Source organism: Molossus molossus, unplaced genomic scaffold, assembly GCF_014108415.1.
Source record: "Molossus molossus isolate mMolMol1 unplaced genomic scaffold, mMolMol1.p scaffold_m16_p_15, whole genome shotgun sequence".
Classification (NCBI taxonomy): domain Eukaryota; kingdom Metazoa; phylum Chordata; class Mammalia; order Chiroptera; family Molossidae; genus Molossus; species Molossus molossus.
Genome location: NW_023425350.1, coordinates 29,878,558 through 29,898,210, shown reverse-complemented (window position 1 = coordinate 29,898,210; position 19,653 = coordinate 29,878,558). Strand labels below are relative to the sequence as shown.

Genomic DNA, 19,653 nt, shown 5'->3' with positions numbered 1-19,653 from the left:
GATTGATATCTTTTTAATCAGAGTTATAGAACACTTGCATATTCCGGGCACTGACCACATCATTAAAATTATAATTGATTACTATATAGACACTGTCAAAAACTCACCTGGAACTACTGAGTATTTTAAAGATATCTAAGGAAATTACTAATTATCTGTCTGGATTTCTTTTTCCTATTTCTGTATCAAGTTAAGATTCACAGAGTTTTACAAATCTAAATCCACAGGAATTCTTCACAGAATTACATTTTCTATTACCATTTGCTTTTTAAAATCAGTGATGATAAAAATATCTACATATATGAAAATAATTTGGTATCATCCACAAAAGTAAGCTATTAATCACCAAGTGATATAGTACTTACAGAGTTACATTTAAACTCCTTTTAGATTTTAATGCACTAGGGAAAAGTTTCTTTTACTAGACAATAAAAAATATACAACTTATAGCTTACCTGCTAGGAGGGCTCAAAACTAAGTTATAAAACTTTACCTAGCCTATGATTCTGATGTATCATCAATAGTTTGTAGGTCTTTTGATCTTTTGTATATCTAATACAGAATTATACTTACATACATACATTATCAAACTGCTTCACAATCAGGCTTAAGACAGTTAGTGCCAATGTTGAGAATTTGAATCAAAAAGTCATATTCAACTTAATTTTCAAATCGGAAGGTTGAGAATTGCAAAAAAATGGTTTCATTTCTGGTGAAGAAAATAATTTTAATATATACAGGTCTCCCCTAATGAAAATATTAAAAGTTTCAAAAATTTAAGTTTGCTTAATTTTACTTACCGTCTTTTCAAATAGGGTATTTTAATTATAACAAAAATACTTACATACCTTATGTAAACAAGTGTCCACTACCCAATTGCACACATTTTCCAGGTCATCTGATACCTCAAGCCTAGATTTAACAAATTCACAGAGCTCCTCATTACTCATAACATCCCAGATCCCATCACAAGCCAAGATGATAAATTCATCCTCTTCTGCTCTTAAAAGTTCATAAACCTCAGGCTCTGGAGAAACTAGTTGTTCTGTTGGGCCCTTGCCATCAACACACTTGTAATCATAGTCCCCCAGAGCACGAGACACTGCTAATGAACCATTAACACGCTGTATCATTACGCTGCCTCCTGCATTTTGGATTCGCTCCTTCTCCCTTGGATTGCAAGGTTTGTGATCCTGGGTGGAAAAGCAGACTTGTCCATTCCTATACAGAACAGCACGTGAATCACCACAGTTGATGAAGTAGATATGCTTAGGTGAAATCATAACTCCCACTGCAGTTGAACCACTCCTGTCCATTCCATTTCTGAGGTCTGAAAAGTTACGCATGTATTCATCAATTTTCAAAAAGCCAGTTCTGATACCATTCTTGACATTTTCCACTGAAGGCTCAAGAGCAGATCCTGATTTTGCAGCTGCCCTGAAGTCTTCATTATTAGTTATGTGTTCTAATAAATGTGTTGAGCAGTAATTTGCCACTCGGGATCCAGCATGACCATCATAAACTGCAAAAAATGACCAGTCTTCCAAGCCGTGAGGAATACCTACAACAGCTGTGTGTGCATCTTCCATTTCCACTCTCCATCCTTGCATGCTGCTCAGGCCATAACGTAAACCATTCCCAGCACCATGAGCATTATGTTTCTCAGTTTTGGGTTTGTCCAAAAATGCACCCATGTTTAGTAATGAGTCTGAAAGAAAAGAAATTATAGGTGTTATATGTTTAAATTTGATAGAGGATCCATCTATAATATCTCATCTATTCTCTAGTAACTCCTATCCAAGTATACTTTTCACATCTATCTGATTTTAATAAGCAGAAAAATAACCTGACAAGAAAATTTCCCTGCACATCCTTTTTATTGAACAATACTTTCTCAATCCAAGTATGTTACAATCCATTACACCAATTAAATAAAAATCTCAGGGGGGCTCGAGTGGAGAGGCTCAGTGGTTGAGCGTCAACCCATGCACCAAGAGATCGCTGTTTCTATTCCATCAGGACACATGTCCAGGTTGTGGGCCTGATCCCCAGTGGGGGGCATGCAGGAGGTGGCAAGTCGATGTCTCTCTCATCGATGTTTCCATCTCTCTCTCCCTCTTTCTTCCTCTCCCTAATATATCAATAAAGGGAAAAAAAATTTTTTTTTAAATCTCTGGGGGTAGGACCCAGATATTAGTCTTTTTTAAAACCTCTCTGGTGCTTCATATGGGTAGCAAGTTGAAAACCACTGTTCTAGGAAATAGAAAAATGAAGAAATGAATCCTGCTTAAGGCTTTAAAAAAAAAAAATCTAACAAATATGGTAATTCTAGAGTTCAATATGTAAGACTGAATTCAAAATGGTGCAACATCTTGTTCAATAAAAAGTACAGTCATACATTGGTTCTCAAACATCTCCCATCTGGAACAATCTGGTTCTTGCCCAAGTTGTTCATGAAAAGAATGCCTGTTTTCTAATAAAATTTCAGCTATGACCTGACAACCCTTTCATGGTGATGCGCAGCACGACCAAAAGCATCTTTCAGGCCACAAACCAAGGTGAGAGTGCAAGTCAGTTTACTACTCAACAAGTTGTTAACATCTCAGGAAACTGTGCAGTGAATATTATTGTGGGTTTGTTTTTTTTTGCTGGAGAAATGGACTATTAGTGCTATTTTATTTTTTTATCCTCACCCGAGCACATTTTTCCTTTTTTGGTTCAGATAGAGTGGGAGGGAGAGAGAGGAAGAGAGAGAGAGAGAGAGAAAGAAACATTGACGTGAAAGGGACACATCAAGTGGCTGCCACCCGCAAGACCCAACCAGGGCCGGGGACAAACTGCAACCAAGGTCCGTGCCCTTAGCGGGAACTGAACCCAGGTCTCTCGGGACCTCGGACCAATGCTCTAACCAGCTGAGCCAAACTGGCCAAGGCAATTAGCACTATTTTAAAACATAAAGAGGCCATCAAGAATGCCAATATTACTAAGTGTGTGAAAGAAACAATGATCACAGGCAATTGAAGAGGTAGAAAAACTTGGGGATTTAGATAGATGAAAAGCAGTTAGCTAGTGACAGCAATTTGAAGGTAATGAAATGTGAAAAAGCAAAGATGTGGCATAATGACCTCCTGAAAGACACCCCTAGAACGATGCTGAAAGTGATTCCTTTAAGGCTATGATTCAATAAATTTAAGAAAAGTGTTTGTTTATATATGAAACGGCACATTAGACATGTACTATATAAAAAAGGTTACAATAGGGAATCAGTTAGGGGTCTGGAATGAATAATTTCAATTTTTATTATTTCTAATGGGAAAAATAATACAGTTTTCGAATAAATTACTTCTCAAACAGCCTTCTAGAACAAATTAATTTTGTGAACCAAGGTTCCATTGTACAACAATATATTTTGGAAAGATTTCCAAAAGTAAGTTTTGTAATCAAGATTCCCACACCCCTGTGATCCTGAAGACAATCCCAAAATTCAATTAAGACATAAAATCTCTTCTACAAATTTCATCATTTTACTGTATATCATGTTGAGAACTTTACTCGGATTGAGTGAAATCCATTACTTGCAATATGCTAAATACAAACTTTTATGATGTGCTAAAAGAATATAATTAAATTGCTGAGTTTTATAATCCATGATGTAGCATGAGGACAACTTTCACTCAGTGCTGCCTAATGAAGACTTAAAACCCATATACAGAACTGTCAAGTGCTACCATGCATTACTCTCCCTCAAGTTTACTATTATTTTAGAATAAAGCTTTTCACACTTCAAAAGGCTTGGACGACAGTAGTGGTTCTCCAAACCACTACATCCATGCCCTGGTATATTTCTGACACAAACCCTGGCCCTAACACTTGCTAGGTGTTTGACCTTGAGTCAGCTGTACCTCAAATTCCTCCCAAAATGTGGGAATAATAACAACTTCAAAAGGTTGCAGTGCAGATTGAATTAATGTAAAGTGCTTAGCACAGCACTTGAAACATAGTAATAAACACCATTATATGCTTATTGTTATTATTTGCTCAAAATGCAGATGCCATAGCCCCATCCTCCACACCCTGCCTGGGAATCGAACCAGCGACCTCTTGGTGCATGGGTCAATGCTCAACCACTGAGCCATACCGGCTGGACAAAAAATAATATTTTAAAAGAGGTTTTCATACCTGGAATGAGTGAGGACTATTTTTTTTTTTAATTTACTTTAAGTAACTTACTTAAATCACTTTAAGTAATCACATTTTCTTTTTAATCCTCACCCAAGGACATTTTTTGCATTTATCTTCAGCTAGAGCTGGAGGGAGAGAGGGGGGAACAGAGAGAGAGAAACACTGACATGAGAGTAACCCATCAACTGGTTGCCACCCACACGACCCCGACCAGGGCGGGCACAAACGGTAACTGAAGTATGTGCCCTTAGCAGGAACCAAACCCAGGACTCTTCTGGTCTGCAGGCCAATGCTCTAAGAGCTGAGCCAAACCGGCCAGGGCAATAATCACATTTTCATGTGTTTATATATTTATATAGCATTCTACTCTGGGATAATTCTAAAATTGTTTATGTATAATCGGTGCATAAAATAAAGCAATAAATTATTCACACTTTTAAAGTATTTGTCACAGGAATACTTTAATTTATACAATAGTACAAAAGTCACACATTCAAGTATTTTCTGAGTGCCCACTACCCCAGCCATTGTATTTATTGGATACTAGAAAAAAAGGAACTTACAGTCTGGTGGAAGATAAAGACCAGTGCACACATATAGTTGAAACTGATATAATATTGTCTACCAACTACACTTAAAAAAATGAAGCCCTGCCCCGGCCAGTGGGACTCACTCAGTTGGCTGTCCCATGCACAGAAAGGTCGATGGTTCAATTCCGGGTCAGGGCACATACCCAGGTTGCAGAATCCATCCCTGGCTGGGGCGTGTGCTGGACAATTGGTGTATCTTTCTCACATCGATGTTTCTTTCTCTCTCTCTCTAATCAATAAAAACATATTTTAAATATAAATAAAGCCCTGGCCGGCGTGGCTCAGTTGGTTGGAGTGTCATCTGTGCACTAGGTCATGGGTTCTATTCCCAGTCAGGGCACATTCCTGGGTTGCAGGTTCGATCCCCAGTAGGGGTATATGTGGGAGGCACCAACTGATTTCTCTCTCTCACATGGATGTTTCTCTCTCTCTCTTCCCATTCTCCCTCTCTAAAATAAATAAATAACCAGAGCAGTTTATGAAGGCACCCTGTCATATGGAATACATTGGGATAAGTACAGGTATGCCAAGAACAGGTGTCAAGAATAGCCTTATGTAGTTAAAAATTTCCCAAGGGAAGACAGCTAAGCTGAGACCTGAAATATGGAAGTGGGAAAAAGAATCAGTCAGCTTCTCTCTCTTTCCCCTAAGGAATAGAATTTCATCTAAAGAACTAGATTCATAGTTGCTAAAGAAGAAAAAAAGGAACGCCTCCAATTACGAAACACCCAAGTAAGATTCAATGGATAAAATTCTCTACTATTCCTAAAAACACTAAATATAGTGCACTTAGTTAACAATATATTTTAATGATACAACTTTCTGACAAAGAACAACAAGAAAAATTATCATAAGCTTTTTCCCCCCTTTTAAAATTCCTTTGACTTTAAAGTTCTAGGTCCTTTGCCTTTGTTGGCACAGCGGCTGATTTGTTCTCAATAATCATATTGCAAGAGTGAGATACTTCGAAGCTGCCCTCAGTTTACAGTTAAGCACAATTATATTTCACATTTACAAAGAAAATTGACAACACAGTAGGAAATATTTAACAGGTCATCTGAGAATACAGCTTCATTTTTTTTCACATAACAAGTGAGTTATAAGAGTGAAGAAAAACCATTATACTAAACATTTTTAGTAGCTGATTCTAATATAGCCTAAAATCAAAAGCAGAACTATTTTGTTTACCAAAAGTTGGACATTAAATTTGTTGCTGTTGTTGTTAATCTTCGCCTAAAGATATTTTTTCCACTGATTTTTAGCTAGAGTGGAAGGAAGGAAGGGGAGGGGGGAGAGAAAGAAGCATCAAATGTGAAAGAGACACATTGATTGTATTGCCTCCCACACCTGCCCGAACCGGGGTGGGGATTGAACCTGAAATCCAGGAACCTGTCCTTGATCGGGAATCAAATCTGAGACTGTTAGGTCAGAAAGCCAATGCTCTAAACACTGAGCGACACTGGCCAGAGCAGGGCACTAAATTATTTTAAAATCATGCACTCCCTACTTAACTACCCTCTACCTCTGCAGAACTGGGTCTTAACTTTTCCAAAAATCCTTTTCCCATGGTGCTCTACTAAACTTCATTAACACTTACTTCTTTTCTATACATTTGGCACTTAGCACATGCTACCTTGCATAATTAATAGCCCTTAGTGTATACCTCCCATTTTCCAAAATAGTAATGCATGTTTCTTTATTGCCCCACCAAAAACAACTACTGCATAAATGTGAGATTTTTAAAAAATTAGTTTGAGATGTAGTTTTAAAAACAACACCTCCACCCCCAATAAATGTGAGAAAGTTTTGTGACCTTTACTATAAAATTGTATCTCCCTATAATGAAATAGACATTCTTTGTATTATACTGAAAAGAGAAAGGTTTCAGGTGAAAAAACAATTCATCACTCCAGTATCATAGAAAAGACTCATTCTCTCACAGAAAGACTTCTAGGGAGGTCAGCACTGGGGAATGGGATCTGGGGGAATGGATGCTAACATGGTGTCCAGCACATGAAGGCAATCTAGGAGTTAAACTATAAGAATGAAGCTGTGCTTCCCAAAAGACAAGGCAGAAATGAGATTATGATTTGAGATGGAGGGAAGGAGAGAAGGAGAGAAGGTGGGAGGGAGGAGAGGGAGGGGGGAGAAAGGGTGGGATGGTGGGAGGAGGGGGAGGGGGAGGGGGAAGAGGGAGGGGAGGAGGAGAAACATGGATTGGTTGCCTCAATGACTCTCATACATGCCCCAACAGGGGACAAGACTGAAATCCAGGTATGTACCCTGACCGAAACCTTTTGGTGTATGGGACACTCCAACCATCTGAGCCACACCAGTCAGGGCAGTAGGCATTTTTTAAATTCATAAATTAATGGGAGTAGAGACAAAAACAACAAAACTGAGAAGGTTGGGAGTCAGAAGTGATTAGACCTCTGACATAGTAGAATACTAAATTAAAAGTGAAGCCAGTTGTGCCCCGGCCAGTTTCGCTCAGTGGTTGGAGCATCGACTTGCAGACCAGAGAGTGCTAGGTTCGGTTCCCACTAAGGGCACGTACCAAAAAACAAACAAACAAAAACGAAGCCAGTTGTGAAGAAAGAAAGAAGTAAACTAGTTAAACTGTATTTCTAAAAGTGGAGGTAAAACTGGAGCTGAAAACAAGAGGACTGCTACCTACTGAAGTAGCAGCTGGCTCACTAGAATTCTCTCAAGTTCAGTTTAGCTGAATGAATGACCCAAAGAGATGAAGGTTTATTTCTCAAGAAGGTAAATAGAATTTTTGAAACTAGAGAATACCAGGCAGCTACATCCATTTTAACAATCATTTCCTTAACAACGTTCTAGGAACTTCTCCCTTGAAGAATTGCTATGAAATCGAAATTCATAGCAATTTTAAAACAATGATTGAAGTAGGGTAATAGGTATATGAGAGCTCAATATATACTATTATTTCAACCTTTATGGATATCTGAACTTCTCCAGAAACAGAATTTTAACAAACTATTTAATGCTGTCCTTCTAGGTTCTACCAAAATTAGGCACACTTCTTCCTGAGCAACCCTACTGAAATTTAAATTGCAGGACATATAAACAACTGCCTAAACAATTCCATTCTCTTTATTCCCTCGTAAGTGCAAGCGTCAGATACTATTCTCACTTTTACCAGCCTCTGCCCTACAGCCAAAGGTACTTTGCACTGCTTGAATCCATCTCAACAGCACAATGGAGCAGACAGCTGAGAGGTTTGGTCAGAAATCAAGTCCCTTCAGGGACAACCAGGTGACTAATCTGAGAGAGCTAATGGTCCTCTCACCTCTTATTACTTCAATTAATTTTTGCTCCAGAGGCTCATCATTCTAACAAGTAATTAAAATAGGCTTTTATGTTGTTTGAGGCACTGAGTTAGAGTAAGCAAATACTTCCGCAGTGCTCATTCTGTGGCAGACACTGTTTAAATGATTCACAAATATTAACTCGTTTAAATTCTCTTTAGAAAAATAAATATCAATAAAGCAAACAATTCTCAAAGAAATACTCAGCCAAAACCTTTACAGACAAAGCAAATCATAAAATTTCAACAAAGGACATTCAGAAACTGCAAAATTCCCTCTCCTTTCTACATTTGGCACACTTTTCTTAAAGGAACAACATGGACATTGGGCAAACCTTGCTTAAAAAGAACACAATCTGTCAATCCCATCTGCTTCCTTTCAAAAGGATGAGGTGGTGTCAGGAATGACAGGCACACGGACAAGATTTTTCCCCAAGGGTTTCTGTTCTTTTGCCTAAAAATAACATAAACAGCAATAATAATAATGCTTAGTTTTTTTGTGAGCTCTGTATGCCAGGCTTTATATTGAGACTGATGTGCACTGTATCATTTATATCAAATAGCAATTTAGTAAAACTAGTACTATTAATACTTATTTTACAATTGAAAATATTGAAATACCTAATGCACCCAGATAACAAAATTTAACTGGTAAGGTCAGAATTAAAACCAAAGCACAATAGCCTGGAACTGGCATTCTCATCTCAAGGCTAAAGTGGTTAGTGCATTTTAAAACTTTTTTTTCCTTCTTTTTAAAAATCCAAATAATTATATAAATGTTTGGAGAATCAAAAAGCAAGGGTACTAAATGTAATGTAGTCTTGGCACACAAAAAGAGAATTAAAAAACTGGTAAAATCCAAATAGTCTGGAGTTCAGTTAACAGGACAGTACCAATGTTGGTTTCTTAGTTTAAATAAATACACCATAATAATGTAAAAAAAAAAACAGTTTATAGGGGTATGTACTAGCTTGTAACTTTCTATAAATCTAAAATTATGTCAAAATTAAAAGCTTATTTTAAAAAATTAATGCAACAGGTAAGCCTCAGTTAAGTAGAACAATTTATACCAACAAATGTGTTACAAGGATTATAAATTTGTTATGGAAAATCTCCCCACCTGTGATTTTGCCAGTCATAGCTTAGAAATGTACCCTAAAAAATACCAAGATTATATAATAATTAGAACTCTGACCCAGTATTCTATTTCTGAGAAGTTATCCTATATAACTGAAAGTGTATATAAATATTGTATTATTTTAAAAGATTAAACAAGTAGAATCTATCAGTGTGTTTTAAAAACAATCCTCTATAACAAAACAAATAGAAAAATGGTTATATATTTGTTAATCAGTAATGTAATTCATGATAACAGATCAAAAGAGAAAAATATTTGTGTACAATGATATTCATTACAGTGTTACTTATACTGAAAATACAAATAATTTGTATTTCTAATAGAAGAATGGAGTAAATCTATAGCAGAGATTCTCAACTTTGGGAGATTTGGGCCCCCAGAGGACATTTGGCAAGTTTAGAGACATTTTTTGATTGTCACAACTGGCATGGGGAGGGGGTACTATTGGCATCTAGTTAATAGAGAGGTCAGGAAGGCTGTTAAACATCGTACAATGCACAGGCCAGCCCTGCAGCAAAAAATTAATGGTTCAAATGTCAATGATGTTGCGGCTAAAAAAACCTCATCTACAGGATAAAATATTATACAGCCATAGGTCTACTAAGAATTTAGGGGAAACATATTTTACAGTTTAGGTTACAGGGGGTGGGGGAGGGCAAAATATTTAAGCTATTATATTTTAAAGGCAAATATAGAATCCTATGGAAATTCAATCCCTCACTCTCCTCCATACCCTGTCCTAAATAAAGCCATTTAAAGCAGGAAAGGAGCCTGGCCGGTGTGGCTCAGTGGACTGAACATCCATGCACATGCCCAGGTTTCCGGCTCCAAACCCAGTAGGGGGGCATGCAGGATGCAGTCAATCGATATTTGTTTCTCTCTCTCTCTCTCTAAAATCAATAAAAACATATTTTAAATAAATACATAATATAAAGCAGAAGAGGAGTCGATAAATCAGGTTAGTTTCAGTTTTCCAAAGTGCAATGCAGAGAGAAGTAAAGCAGTGTCAAATACTTCAAGGAAGCAAAACATGACACTGTGTCGTATATCTAACTAAATTGTTGTCTGTCAAACGTAAAGGGATGCAAATTATATCAGTGGCATAAAAATTATACTGAGCTGAACACGTGAAAAATCAACAGATTCAGAAAGAGGCTTTGTCTGAACTCCACTCCCCTTACTAACTAAAAAACAGGATCTTCCAAAAGAACTAAGTGGGACAAAAATCCTAAAGGGAGATGTACTCCTATCACCTGAGATGAGAGCTCAGCACTGAGATAAGAAACCAAACAAACCTTGTCAGAAGACTGTCAAAACTCCCATCTACTCTCCTAAAGACCTATTTGTCTTTCCTAAAAGTCTTTCATTTTTTCTTTAACTGCCCTTTATCTCCTGCCCTTTTCCCCTTGAAAATGGCTTATAAACTCTAAATTCTAGCCACTTCTTTGGGCTCCCATGTACATACACAAATAAACTTAGTCTTTTTTCTTGCTTCTCTGTATTTTTTCAATTTAATTCACAAGACCCTAATCCCTGAAAACAAGAGGGTAGAGGAAGTTTTCCTCCCACACATGCAAGAATGCAATTTCATTCCCAGGCCTTCTTTAAAAAAAAGTGTGTGTGTGTGTGTGTGTGTGTGTGTGTACATATATTTATGTATGAGAATATCTTTTAAGATAACAAATCCAGCTGAACATGAAATGACTAAAGAAGTGATGATAACCATAAATCATAATCAAGTAGAAATAATAAAATAACACTCCTGGAAGGTACAGAAAAGAGGTAAGGTAAAGGTGGCATATATGTGTGAAGTTCTTCTTTCATGGGGAAGAGGGTCATATTTGTTTCAAGTTATTAAATAAAGTGGCCGAGATATATTAACTAAAGAGAGATAAATTAAAGTATCAAAAGCAGGAGGTAGAAGATAAAATAGGACATATTAAAAGTAAAAAATGAAAGACTTTTAGGAAAGACAAATAGGTCTTTAGGAGAGTAGATGGGAGTTTTGACAGTCTTCTGACAAGGTTTGTTTGGTTTCTTATCTCAGTGCTGAGCTCTCATCTCAGGTGATAGGAGTCCATCTCCCTTTAAAATTTTTGTCCCACTCAGTTCTTTTGGAAGATTCTGTTTACATCTTTCAGATATCATTAAGACAGAATTTCAGTTTATTACATAATTATCAAGATGGCCAGCAAATACAGAGATTATAAAATGTCTAAATCATAGAAAGAAAAACACATGCCCAAAAGACAGGAAAATATTTTAAAATTTCAAACATTAAAAAGAGAAAGTAAAGCTAACTCGAAACAAAGACAATGTTATGTTAATAAATATAAATTCACCTATTTAAAAAAAAAAAGAATTTTCAAAACAAAATCCATCTATCTATATGCTACATTTTAAAACCTCGGCCACTCCCTGGCCGGCTTGGCTCAGCGGTTAGAGTGTCGGCCTGCAGTCCAGAGAGATCTGGGTTCGGTTCCCGCTAAGGGCACGTACCTCGGTTGCAGTTTGTCCCCGGCCCTCGCTGGGTCATGTGGGAGGCAGCAACTCGATGTGCCCCTTTCACGTTGATGTTTCTCTCTCTCTCCCTCCCTCCCACTCTATCTGAACAAAAAATGGAAAAAATGTCCTCGGGTGAGGATAAAAAAAAAAATTAAAAACTCGGCCACAATAAAGAAACTCAGAAGTTGAACATGAAAGATAAAAAGATATGGACAACTAATGCATTAAAAAAGAAATCATGGCCCTGGCCAGTCTGGCTCAGCAGTTAGAGCGTCGGCCTGCGGTCCAGAGAGACCTGGGTCCGGTTCCCACTAAGGGCATGTACCTTGGTTGCAGTTTGTCCCCGACCCTGGCTGGGTCGTGCAGGTGGCAGCCACTCATGTCCTTTCACGTCGATGTTTCTCTCTCTCTCCTTCCCACTCTATCTGAACAAAAAAAATGTCTTCGGGTGAGAATTAAAAAAAAAGAAATCATGGCCAATAAATTAATAGCAAATTTAGGTCATATCCAGGAGGGAAAAACCAGTTTAAAAGATAAGAAATAATATCCATTAAGTGTAGTGATAAACGAAATAACACAATGCCAAAGTAAAAACTACAGGTAATATATGAGGAAAGAACCAAAAACAGAACAAAACTACTTCACTACTCTTGGTAGAACAAAAATAAGAAAATAAATAAAGCAATAAAATAAAGCAGTATTGAATCATAACCCAAAGTATAAAATAAATATCCACCAGTCCACATGGATTAAAATAAATGAATGAGAGAGAATAGACACATCTTCAGTGCATAAAAATTCCAAATAATTTATATAGATACCCCACACGCAAATAGGTGAACCATAACTGCCCACCCCTTAGACTGGGCATAGAGACTTCCTTTCCAAAGAGCACAAACAGAAAAGGGGGAGGGGAGTAATTGAGAAACCATTGGAGAAACCAGATACACACGAACTCAGCCAGGTAATCAAGGTCAATATCAATAGCCATAATAATCATGTTCTCAGTATGACGTCTTGATATGATGTCATGAAAATAATACTGCATCTCTGGTCTTCTTCCCCAAGCCCCACAAGCCCAGTCTAACCCCTAAGGAAAGCATTAGATGAATCCCAACAGAGACATTCTATAAAATAACTAACTAGTACTCCTCAAAATTATCAAGGTCCTAAAAAGCAAGGAAAGTTTGGGCAACTCCCACAGCCACAAGGGGCCTAATCTAAGGAGACATGATAATTTCATGTAATGTAGTATATCCTAAATGGGATTCTGGAACAGAAAAAAAAGACATTAAGTGAAAAATAATAATAGTAATAATAATAATAATACTGTATCAATATTGGCTGATTTACTGTAAGGGCTCAACTGGAGTTCTGTAATTCCCACATGGAGTTTCTCAGATTCTGGAAAATATTCACCTGAAAACATTTAATGATTGGCAGTAGATCGGAGCTGTTCCCTGGGAATTCAGCTGGGACTTAATTGAGCTGAGGAGAACCTGTATGTGGTCTCTCCAGTTTGACAGCCTGGCTTTTTCCCCCGGGGGGGTGGGGGATGTCCCCAGGGAACCAGGCAGAAACAACCTGGCCTTTTCTGAGTGTCACCAGTGCTGCAGTTAAGAAAGTCACTAGACCAGTTCAGATTCAAGGGTAGAGGACACAGACTCAACCTCTCACAGAGAAAATTAAAAAAGAATCTGCAGACACATATCAAAACCACCACACATGGTAAAAGACCAGCAGTTTACTTTGAAAAATCTGAACTACAAAGGTTCTGGATTTAGAGATAGCAGATTTAGTTGAGAGCCAGGATAAAAAGCCTTACTGAAAACCAGAGTTAAGCTATAAATTTGCATAATGAATGCTGAAACCCTCAGCCATCTTTCCCAACTCAACTTTCAGAAATTTTATAAACCTCAGGCAGGCAACTTTTACTACTCTGAGGAAATTCTGAGTACCAGTGAAAGTACTTTCAGATTACTTACATTTCAACAAAATGGCCAGGGGTCAGAGGTCACCACACAGGGAGGCCTACCAAATCACTGTCCCTGTCCATTCATACAGGCTTCCAAACTTAAAACTTGAATAGTCATCCAAAGATTATCAGACACAAAGGAAAACAGTCAACATGAAAAGAATAAATCAAAAGAAACAAAAAAAAAATTTTTTTTTATAAACAACAACAGTGGAGCCCTGACCAGTGGGTTCAGCAGTTAGCGTGTCAGCCAGTGCACTGGAGGGTTGCAGATTCAATTCACGGTCAAGGGCACATTTTATCCCCATGTGGGAGGCAACCAATCAATGTTTCTTTCACATCCATGTTTCTTTCTCTCTCCCCCTACCTCCCTTTCACTCTCTCTAAAAATCAATGAAAAACAATATCCTCAGGTGAGGATTAACCAAAAAAAGAAACCCAAAACAAACAAACAAAAAGAGATGATATAAAAATGTTTTTCAGAGAACAAGAAAGTGCTCCTGTGCACCAAAGGGTTGCCCAGTTAGATGCCCAGTCACAGGTTAGGGCATATGCTCCAGTTGCAGAGCGTTCCCCAATGGAGGGCATGCACAATGCAGCCTACTGATGCCTCTCGCTCTCACATCAATATTATCTATCTATGTCTCTTCCTTCATCTCTAAAAAAATCATTTAAAAAAAAGGTTACAAAATCAAGTTAGAAAAACAACCCAAAAAGTAGGATTCTCCTGCCTCCCCACCCCCTCAAATAAAGAGACTCAAAATGGGAGAGAATACAACTAAGAAAGTTTTAGGATCAGTCCAGAGTATAACATCCAACTCATAGATATTTCAGAAAGAACAAGAAAAGCAAAGAGAATAAATTTATCAAAGAAATGATTCAGAAAAGTTTCCCAGTGCTGAACCAATGTAAGTGATTGAAAGAGCATAGCAAAACTGAAAGTAGAACCACAACAACAAAAAAGGTAATTGAAATTTCAAAATACTATTATGATAAAAACCTTAAAAATTCCTAGAGGGAAAAACAGGTCACACATAAGGAATCAAGAACCAGAACAGCATCAGAAAACTCACAGAGTAATATCTGATAAAAATGCACATAACTTCCTGTGGAATTGTGGAAGAGTATCCACCCTAGAGAAATTCCCATCTATACACAAGGAGAAGCACACAATGATGCTGATACAATGCAACACTCTACAGAAGTATGGGTTACTTCTACATTTATCACCATGAATAAATCTCAAAAACAAAGCTAGCTGAAGGTGGTGTGATGCTATTTATGTAAAACTACAAAATTTACAAAAGATTTGCTTAGATGTGTGAACATATAGCAAAAATATTAAAAACATGCTTTAGTATAAAAACCAAAACTGCTATCGCCCTGGCTGGTTTGGCTCAGTGGTTGGAGTGTCAGCCCTCGGACCAAAGGTTCAATTCGGGTCAAGGGCACGTACCCGGCCCTTGACCCGAATTGAACCTTGTACCCGGGTTGGGGTTCGTCCCCGGTCCTGGTCCGGGTCATGCAGAAGGGCAACCAATCAATGTGTCTCTATCACATTGATGTTTCTCTCTCTCCCTCTCTCTCTCTGTTTCTCCCTCTCTCCCTATCTGAAGATAAAAATGGAAAAATATTCTCGGGTGAGGATTAAAAAAAAAAAAACTACTATCAAGACCAACTTGATGCCCTGGCTGGTATGGCTCAGTTGGTTGAGCATCCTCCCATGCAGCAAGAGGTCACTGGTTTGATTCTGGGTCAGGGCAAGTGCCGGCACTGCTTTAGGCCTCAATCCCCAGTGGGGGGTGTGCAGGAGGCAGCTAAGCTATGTTTCTATCTCATACATGTTTCTCTCTCTCCCTCTCTCTTCTTCTCTCTCTAAAAATCAGCTTTAAAAATCTTTTTTAAAAAAGACCAACTTGATAAAAAATAACTTCTAGGGAACAAGGGATAGAAGAGATGGAATGATAATATTTAGATAAAACTGGTAACATTTTCATTATGAGAGCAGTTTGAAGTAAACATAGCAAAAGTTAGTGTCCATTAAATCTTGATGACAGGCACATGGATCCTTATTCCAAAACCTAACTTAAATTTTCATGCTGTAGAAAAATTTTTATTCTGTTCAAAGAGTTGCATACACTGATATAAATTCATGTCTCGGTAAAATTTCATTTCAACACAAAAATTCTGCAATTTCTCTTACTACTTAATGGTCATTAATACCCATTTCCTTGACAAATCTTACAGTAAAATTTAGTCAATCCAAAAATATGAGTACTGCCCTGGCCGGTTTGGCTCAGCGGTTAGAGCGTCGGCCTGCGGTCCTGAGAGACCCGGGTTCGGTTCCCACTAAGGGCGCGTACCTCGGCTGCAGTTTGTCCCCGGCCCTGGTCGGTTGTGCGGGTGGCAGCCACTCAATGTGTTCCTTTCACATCAATGTTTCTCTCTCTCTCTCTGTTCCTCTCTCTCCCTCCCACTCTACCTGAACAAAAAATGGAAAAATGTCCTCGGGTGAGGATAAAAAAAAATTAAAAAATAAAAAAAAAATATGAGTACTTGTTCTGCTCAATTTATGGAGTGTGAAAAAGCTATGTAAACACATATGCAAAACAGAAACTGTTTAGCCAAAATAAATGTCACTTCTGTTTTAACAGACGCCTGGTCTAACACTTACAAATAAAAGATCAACTCATTTAAATTTATCTGCCTACTAAATTCAGAGTTCTTTAAAATTACTTTCAAAACAAAAGAAAAACAGCTATTAATAAACCGGAGAGACCCGGGTTCGGTTCCCGCTAAGGCATGTACCTTGGGTTGCAGTTTGTCCCCGGCCCTGTTTGGTCGGTGCGGGTGGCAGCCACTCGATGTGTCCCTTTCACATCGTTGTTTCTCTCTCTCTCTCTTCCCCTCTCTCCCTCCCACTGTCTGTACAAAAATGGAAAAATGTCCTCGGGTGAGGATAAAAAAAAAAAAAAAAAAAAAAAAGAAATAAAAGGACCAAGCTTCAAAAGTGCTACAAGAAACAAGACATGAGATTTAAAGTTTCGATATTGTCTCAAAATGCAATATATTTAAATATCTCTATATTATTGCCAAATAATGATCTGTACACAAACAAATGCCCTATATGGTATCTAATTCTACAGTAAAATATTTTTATAATAAAAATAACCATTCTTATTGATATATTAACCCATATGATAAAGGATTTTCTAGTTCAAAACAGATGAAACAGCTATTTATTATTTATCCCTCCCAATACACCATCAAAATGCTAGTTGAACAATTTTTTTTAAGTACAAAATAAACAACAATGAAAACTTAGAAGAGGGAAATAAGAGGTGCTATCCATGGGTAGAGAGATGTGAAAAAAATCTTTGGAAGGTGGAAAACAGATGGAAGCTTGGTGATTAATTAACAAAACAGAATAGAAGGATCTACAGTTTAGAATGTGCAAGTAGAAAATCAGAAGTGGAAGAGAGACCCCTGAATAATTTCAGAACTCAGCTTTGGGGAACAATATGGTGATTCCCAAAAAAATTAAAAATAGAACTACCAGCCCGGCCAGTGTGGCTCAGTGGTTGAGTGTTGACCTATGCACCAAGAGGTCACAGGTTTGATTCCTTGTCAGGGCACATGCCCAGGTTGTGGGTCAAATCCCCATTGAGGGGGCAAGCTGGAGGCGGCCAATCAATGTTCTCTCTCACTGATGTTTCTATCTCTCTCTCTCTCCCTCTTCCTTCCTCTCTCTCTAAAAATTGATAAAGAAAAAAAGAGTGGGGGAAAAAATAGAACTACCACGTGATACAGCAATCCCACTCCCAAAAGAATTGAAAGGTCTAGAAGAGATATTCACATACACATGTTCATAGCAGCATTATTCAAAATAGCCAAGACAAGAAAGTAACTCATGTCCAATGATGGATGCTGAATGAACAAAGTGTAGTATACATATACAATGAATTCAGTCTGAAAAAGTAAACTGTTACATGCTATAACATGGATGAACCTTGAGGACATTATGCTAAGTGAAATAAGCCAGTCACAAAAAGACAAATACTGTATGGCTCCATTGTATGAGGTATCTAAAGTAGTTAAATTGAAGGAAACAGAGTAGAATGGTAGCTACCAAGGGCTGAGGGGAGGAGATAAAAGGGAGTTGTTTAATGGGTGTGGTTGCAGTTTGCAGAATGAAAAAGTACTAGAGATCTTCTGCATAACAATCTGAATACACTTAACACTACTGTACATTTAAAAATGGTTAAGGTAGTAAATTTTATGTTTTTACCCACAATTAAAAATTGTTTATAAAAAATGCTTTTGGGGGTAAGATGGGGATGAAAAGTTATCTACACAAAAATAAGAATCCAAATGGCATGGGACTTCCCATCAGCAAAACTAAATAACAGAAAATTCCTCTGAAGTTTCACAGCAGAAAATCAAATGACATCTAGCTAAAACAATAATTAAATATTTGTATAAACGTTTTGTTAAAAATAATACAAGTAATTACCAGAGTCCAAAGATATTACCAAAAATTGTTGTTTCTGGACAGCACTATTTATTTTCCTCATTATATAAGCCTTTTATGCCTTTCTAAAATTTTTAAACTGCATGTATTAATTTCTTTAAATTGTTAAATATAAAAGTATTTTTACTGAGCTGTATAGACTACTCAATAAATCAGCAAAATAAAGTTAAATTAACCTTATTTTCTTATAGTTTCGTATTGTAAAATATGAAGTATGTTTCTCTAAATTAAAAAGTCAGTTGTAAAGGAAATAAATGGCATTTTGAAATGAAGAAACTAAGGCAAAACAAACTTAAAGGAAACACACTTGCTGATAACAAACAGTAATTACAGAATTCATAACAGCAGTACTCATATTTTATCTTTAATCAGAATACTAAAAATGTGTAATTCATAGCAGGAAATAAAAGACCAGAAGCAGCACACAATTTAATTTCATCTTGTGGATTATAGCCCTAGATTCGTAAGCATCCTAAACTTTTAAACACTTTACTTTGAGGTTGAGAATTACTAAACTTACTGAATTAGATGATCCAGGTTTCCTCAAGTCTGGAAAATCCTCTTAATATAATGTATCACATCAAGGCACATTATTTACTTGAAATTAAAAGCAAGGACTCTAGCCCTGGCCGGTTTGGCTCAGTGGTTAGAGCGTCGGCCTGCGGTACAGAGAGACCCGGGTTCGGTTCCCGCTGAGGGCGCGTACCTCGGTTGCAGTTTGTTCCCAGCCCTGGTTGGTCGTGTGGGTGGCAACCACTCGATGTGTCCCTTCACATCGATGTTTCTCTCTCTCTCTCTCTCTCTCTCTCTCTCTCTTCCTCTTTCTCCCTCCCACTCTGTAAAAAAAATAAAAATAAAAAATAAAAAAAAATAAAAAAAATTAAAAAAAAGCAAGGACTCTAGAGCCATGCTGTCTAGATTTGCATTTATCTCCTACATTCTAGGTGACTTTGGTCGAGTTACTTAATCTTCCTGTGCCTCAGTTGCTATACATGGGGAGAATAGTATCTTCCCTCAAGAGAGTTATGAGCAATTTAAAAGCTAATACACATTAAATGCTTAGAACAGTACCTTTTTCTATTGTCAAATTTTAATTGAGACCTCGTATTTTCCTAAGGGTTATCAAGAAATGTTTCTATGATGTAACTAAGTGTTCTTCAATACCAACCTGTTTCTAGATACAATGCCCAGATTAACAGCTTTTACTAGCATAACATGTCACTAAAATTAATGATAGTAGTTAAAATCCATTCTCAGCATGCTCGAAATGATGCCTGAAAAGCAGTTACTAATACCAATCCAGAGCTGTACAGAGCATACTCTTTCACATTATTTGCATCAAATCCAAAACACTAGTCTGTCTGAGAAGCCAAGAAAAAATACTCGACCCTTTCACTAAAC

At 37.4% G+C, this 19,653-nt stretch overlaps 1 protein-coding gene across 14 annotated transcripts in view; it reads right to left on the bottom strand.

The window, feature by feature from the left end:
• Nucleotides 1–19,653, bottom strand: part of PPM1B (protein phosphatase, Mg2+/Mn2+ dependent 1B) — a 74,087-nt gene that overhangs the window by 32,912 nt on the left and 21,522 nt on the right. For 4 of the 14 annotated variants that reach the window (XM_036262212.1, XM_036262210.1, XM_036262205.1 and 1 more), the window contains exons 1-2: nucleotides 4,856–4,960; nucleotides 849–1,708 (exon numbers count right to left, since the gene is read on the bottom strand). In XM_036262212.1, coding sequence (XP_036118105.1) covers nucleotides 849–1,708; nucleotides 4,856–4,913 — 918 coding nt within the window. In that variant the 5' untranslated portion in view covers nucleotides 4,914–4,960. Of the gene's footprint in view, nucleotides 1–848; nucleotides 1,709–4,179; nucleotides 4,276–4,855; nucleotides 4,961–8,438; nucleotides 8,558–19,653 lie in introns of those variants that run through there. The other 10 variants (XM_036262213.1, XM_036262215.1, XM_036262214.1 and 7 more) reach the window with 7 other exon arrangements.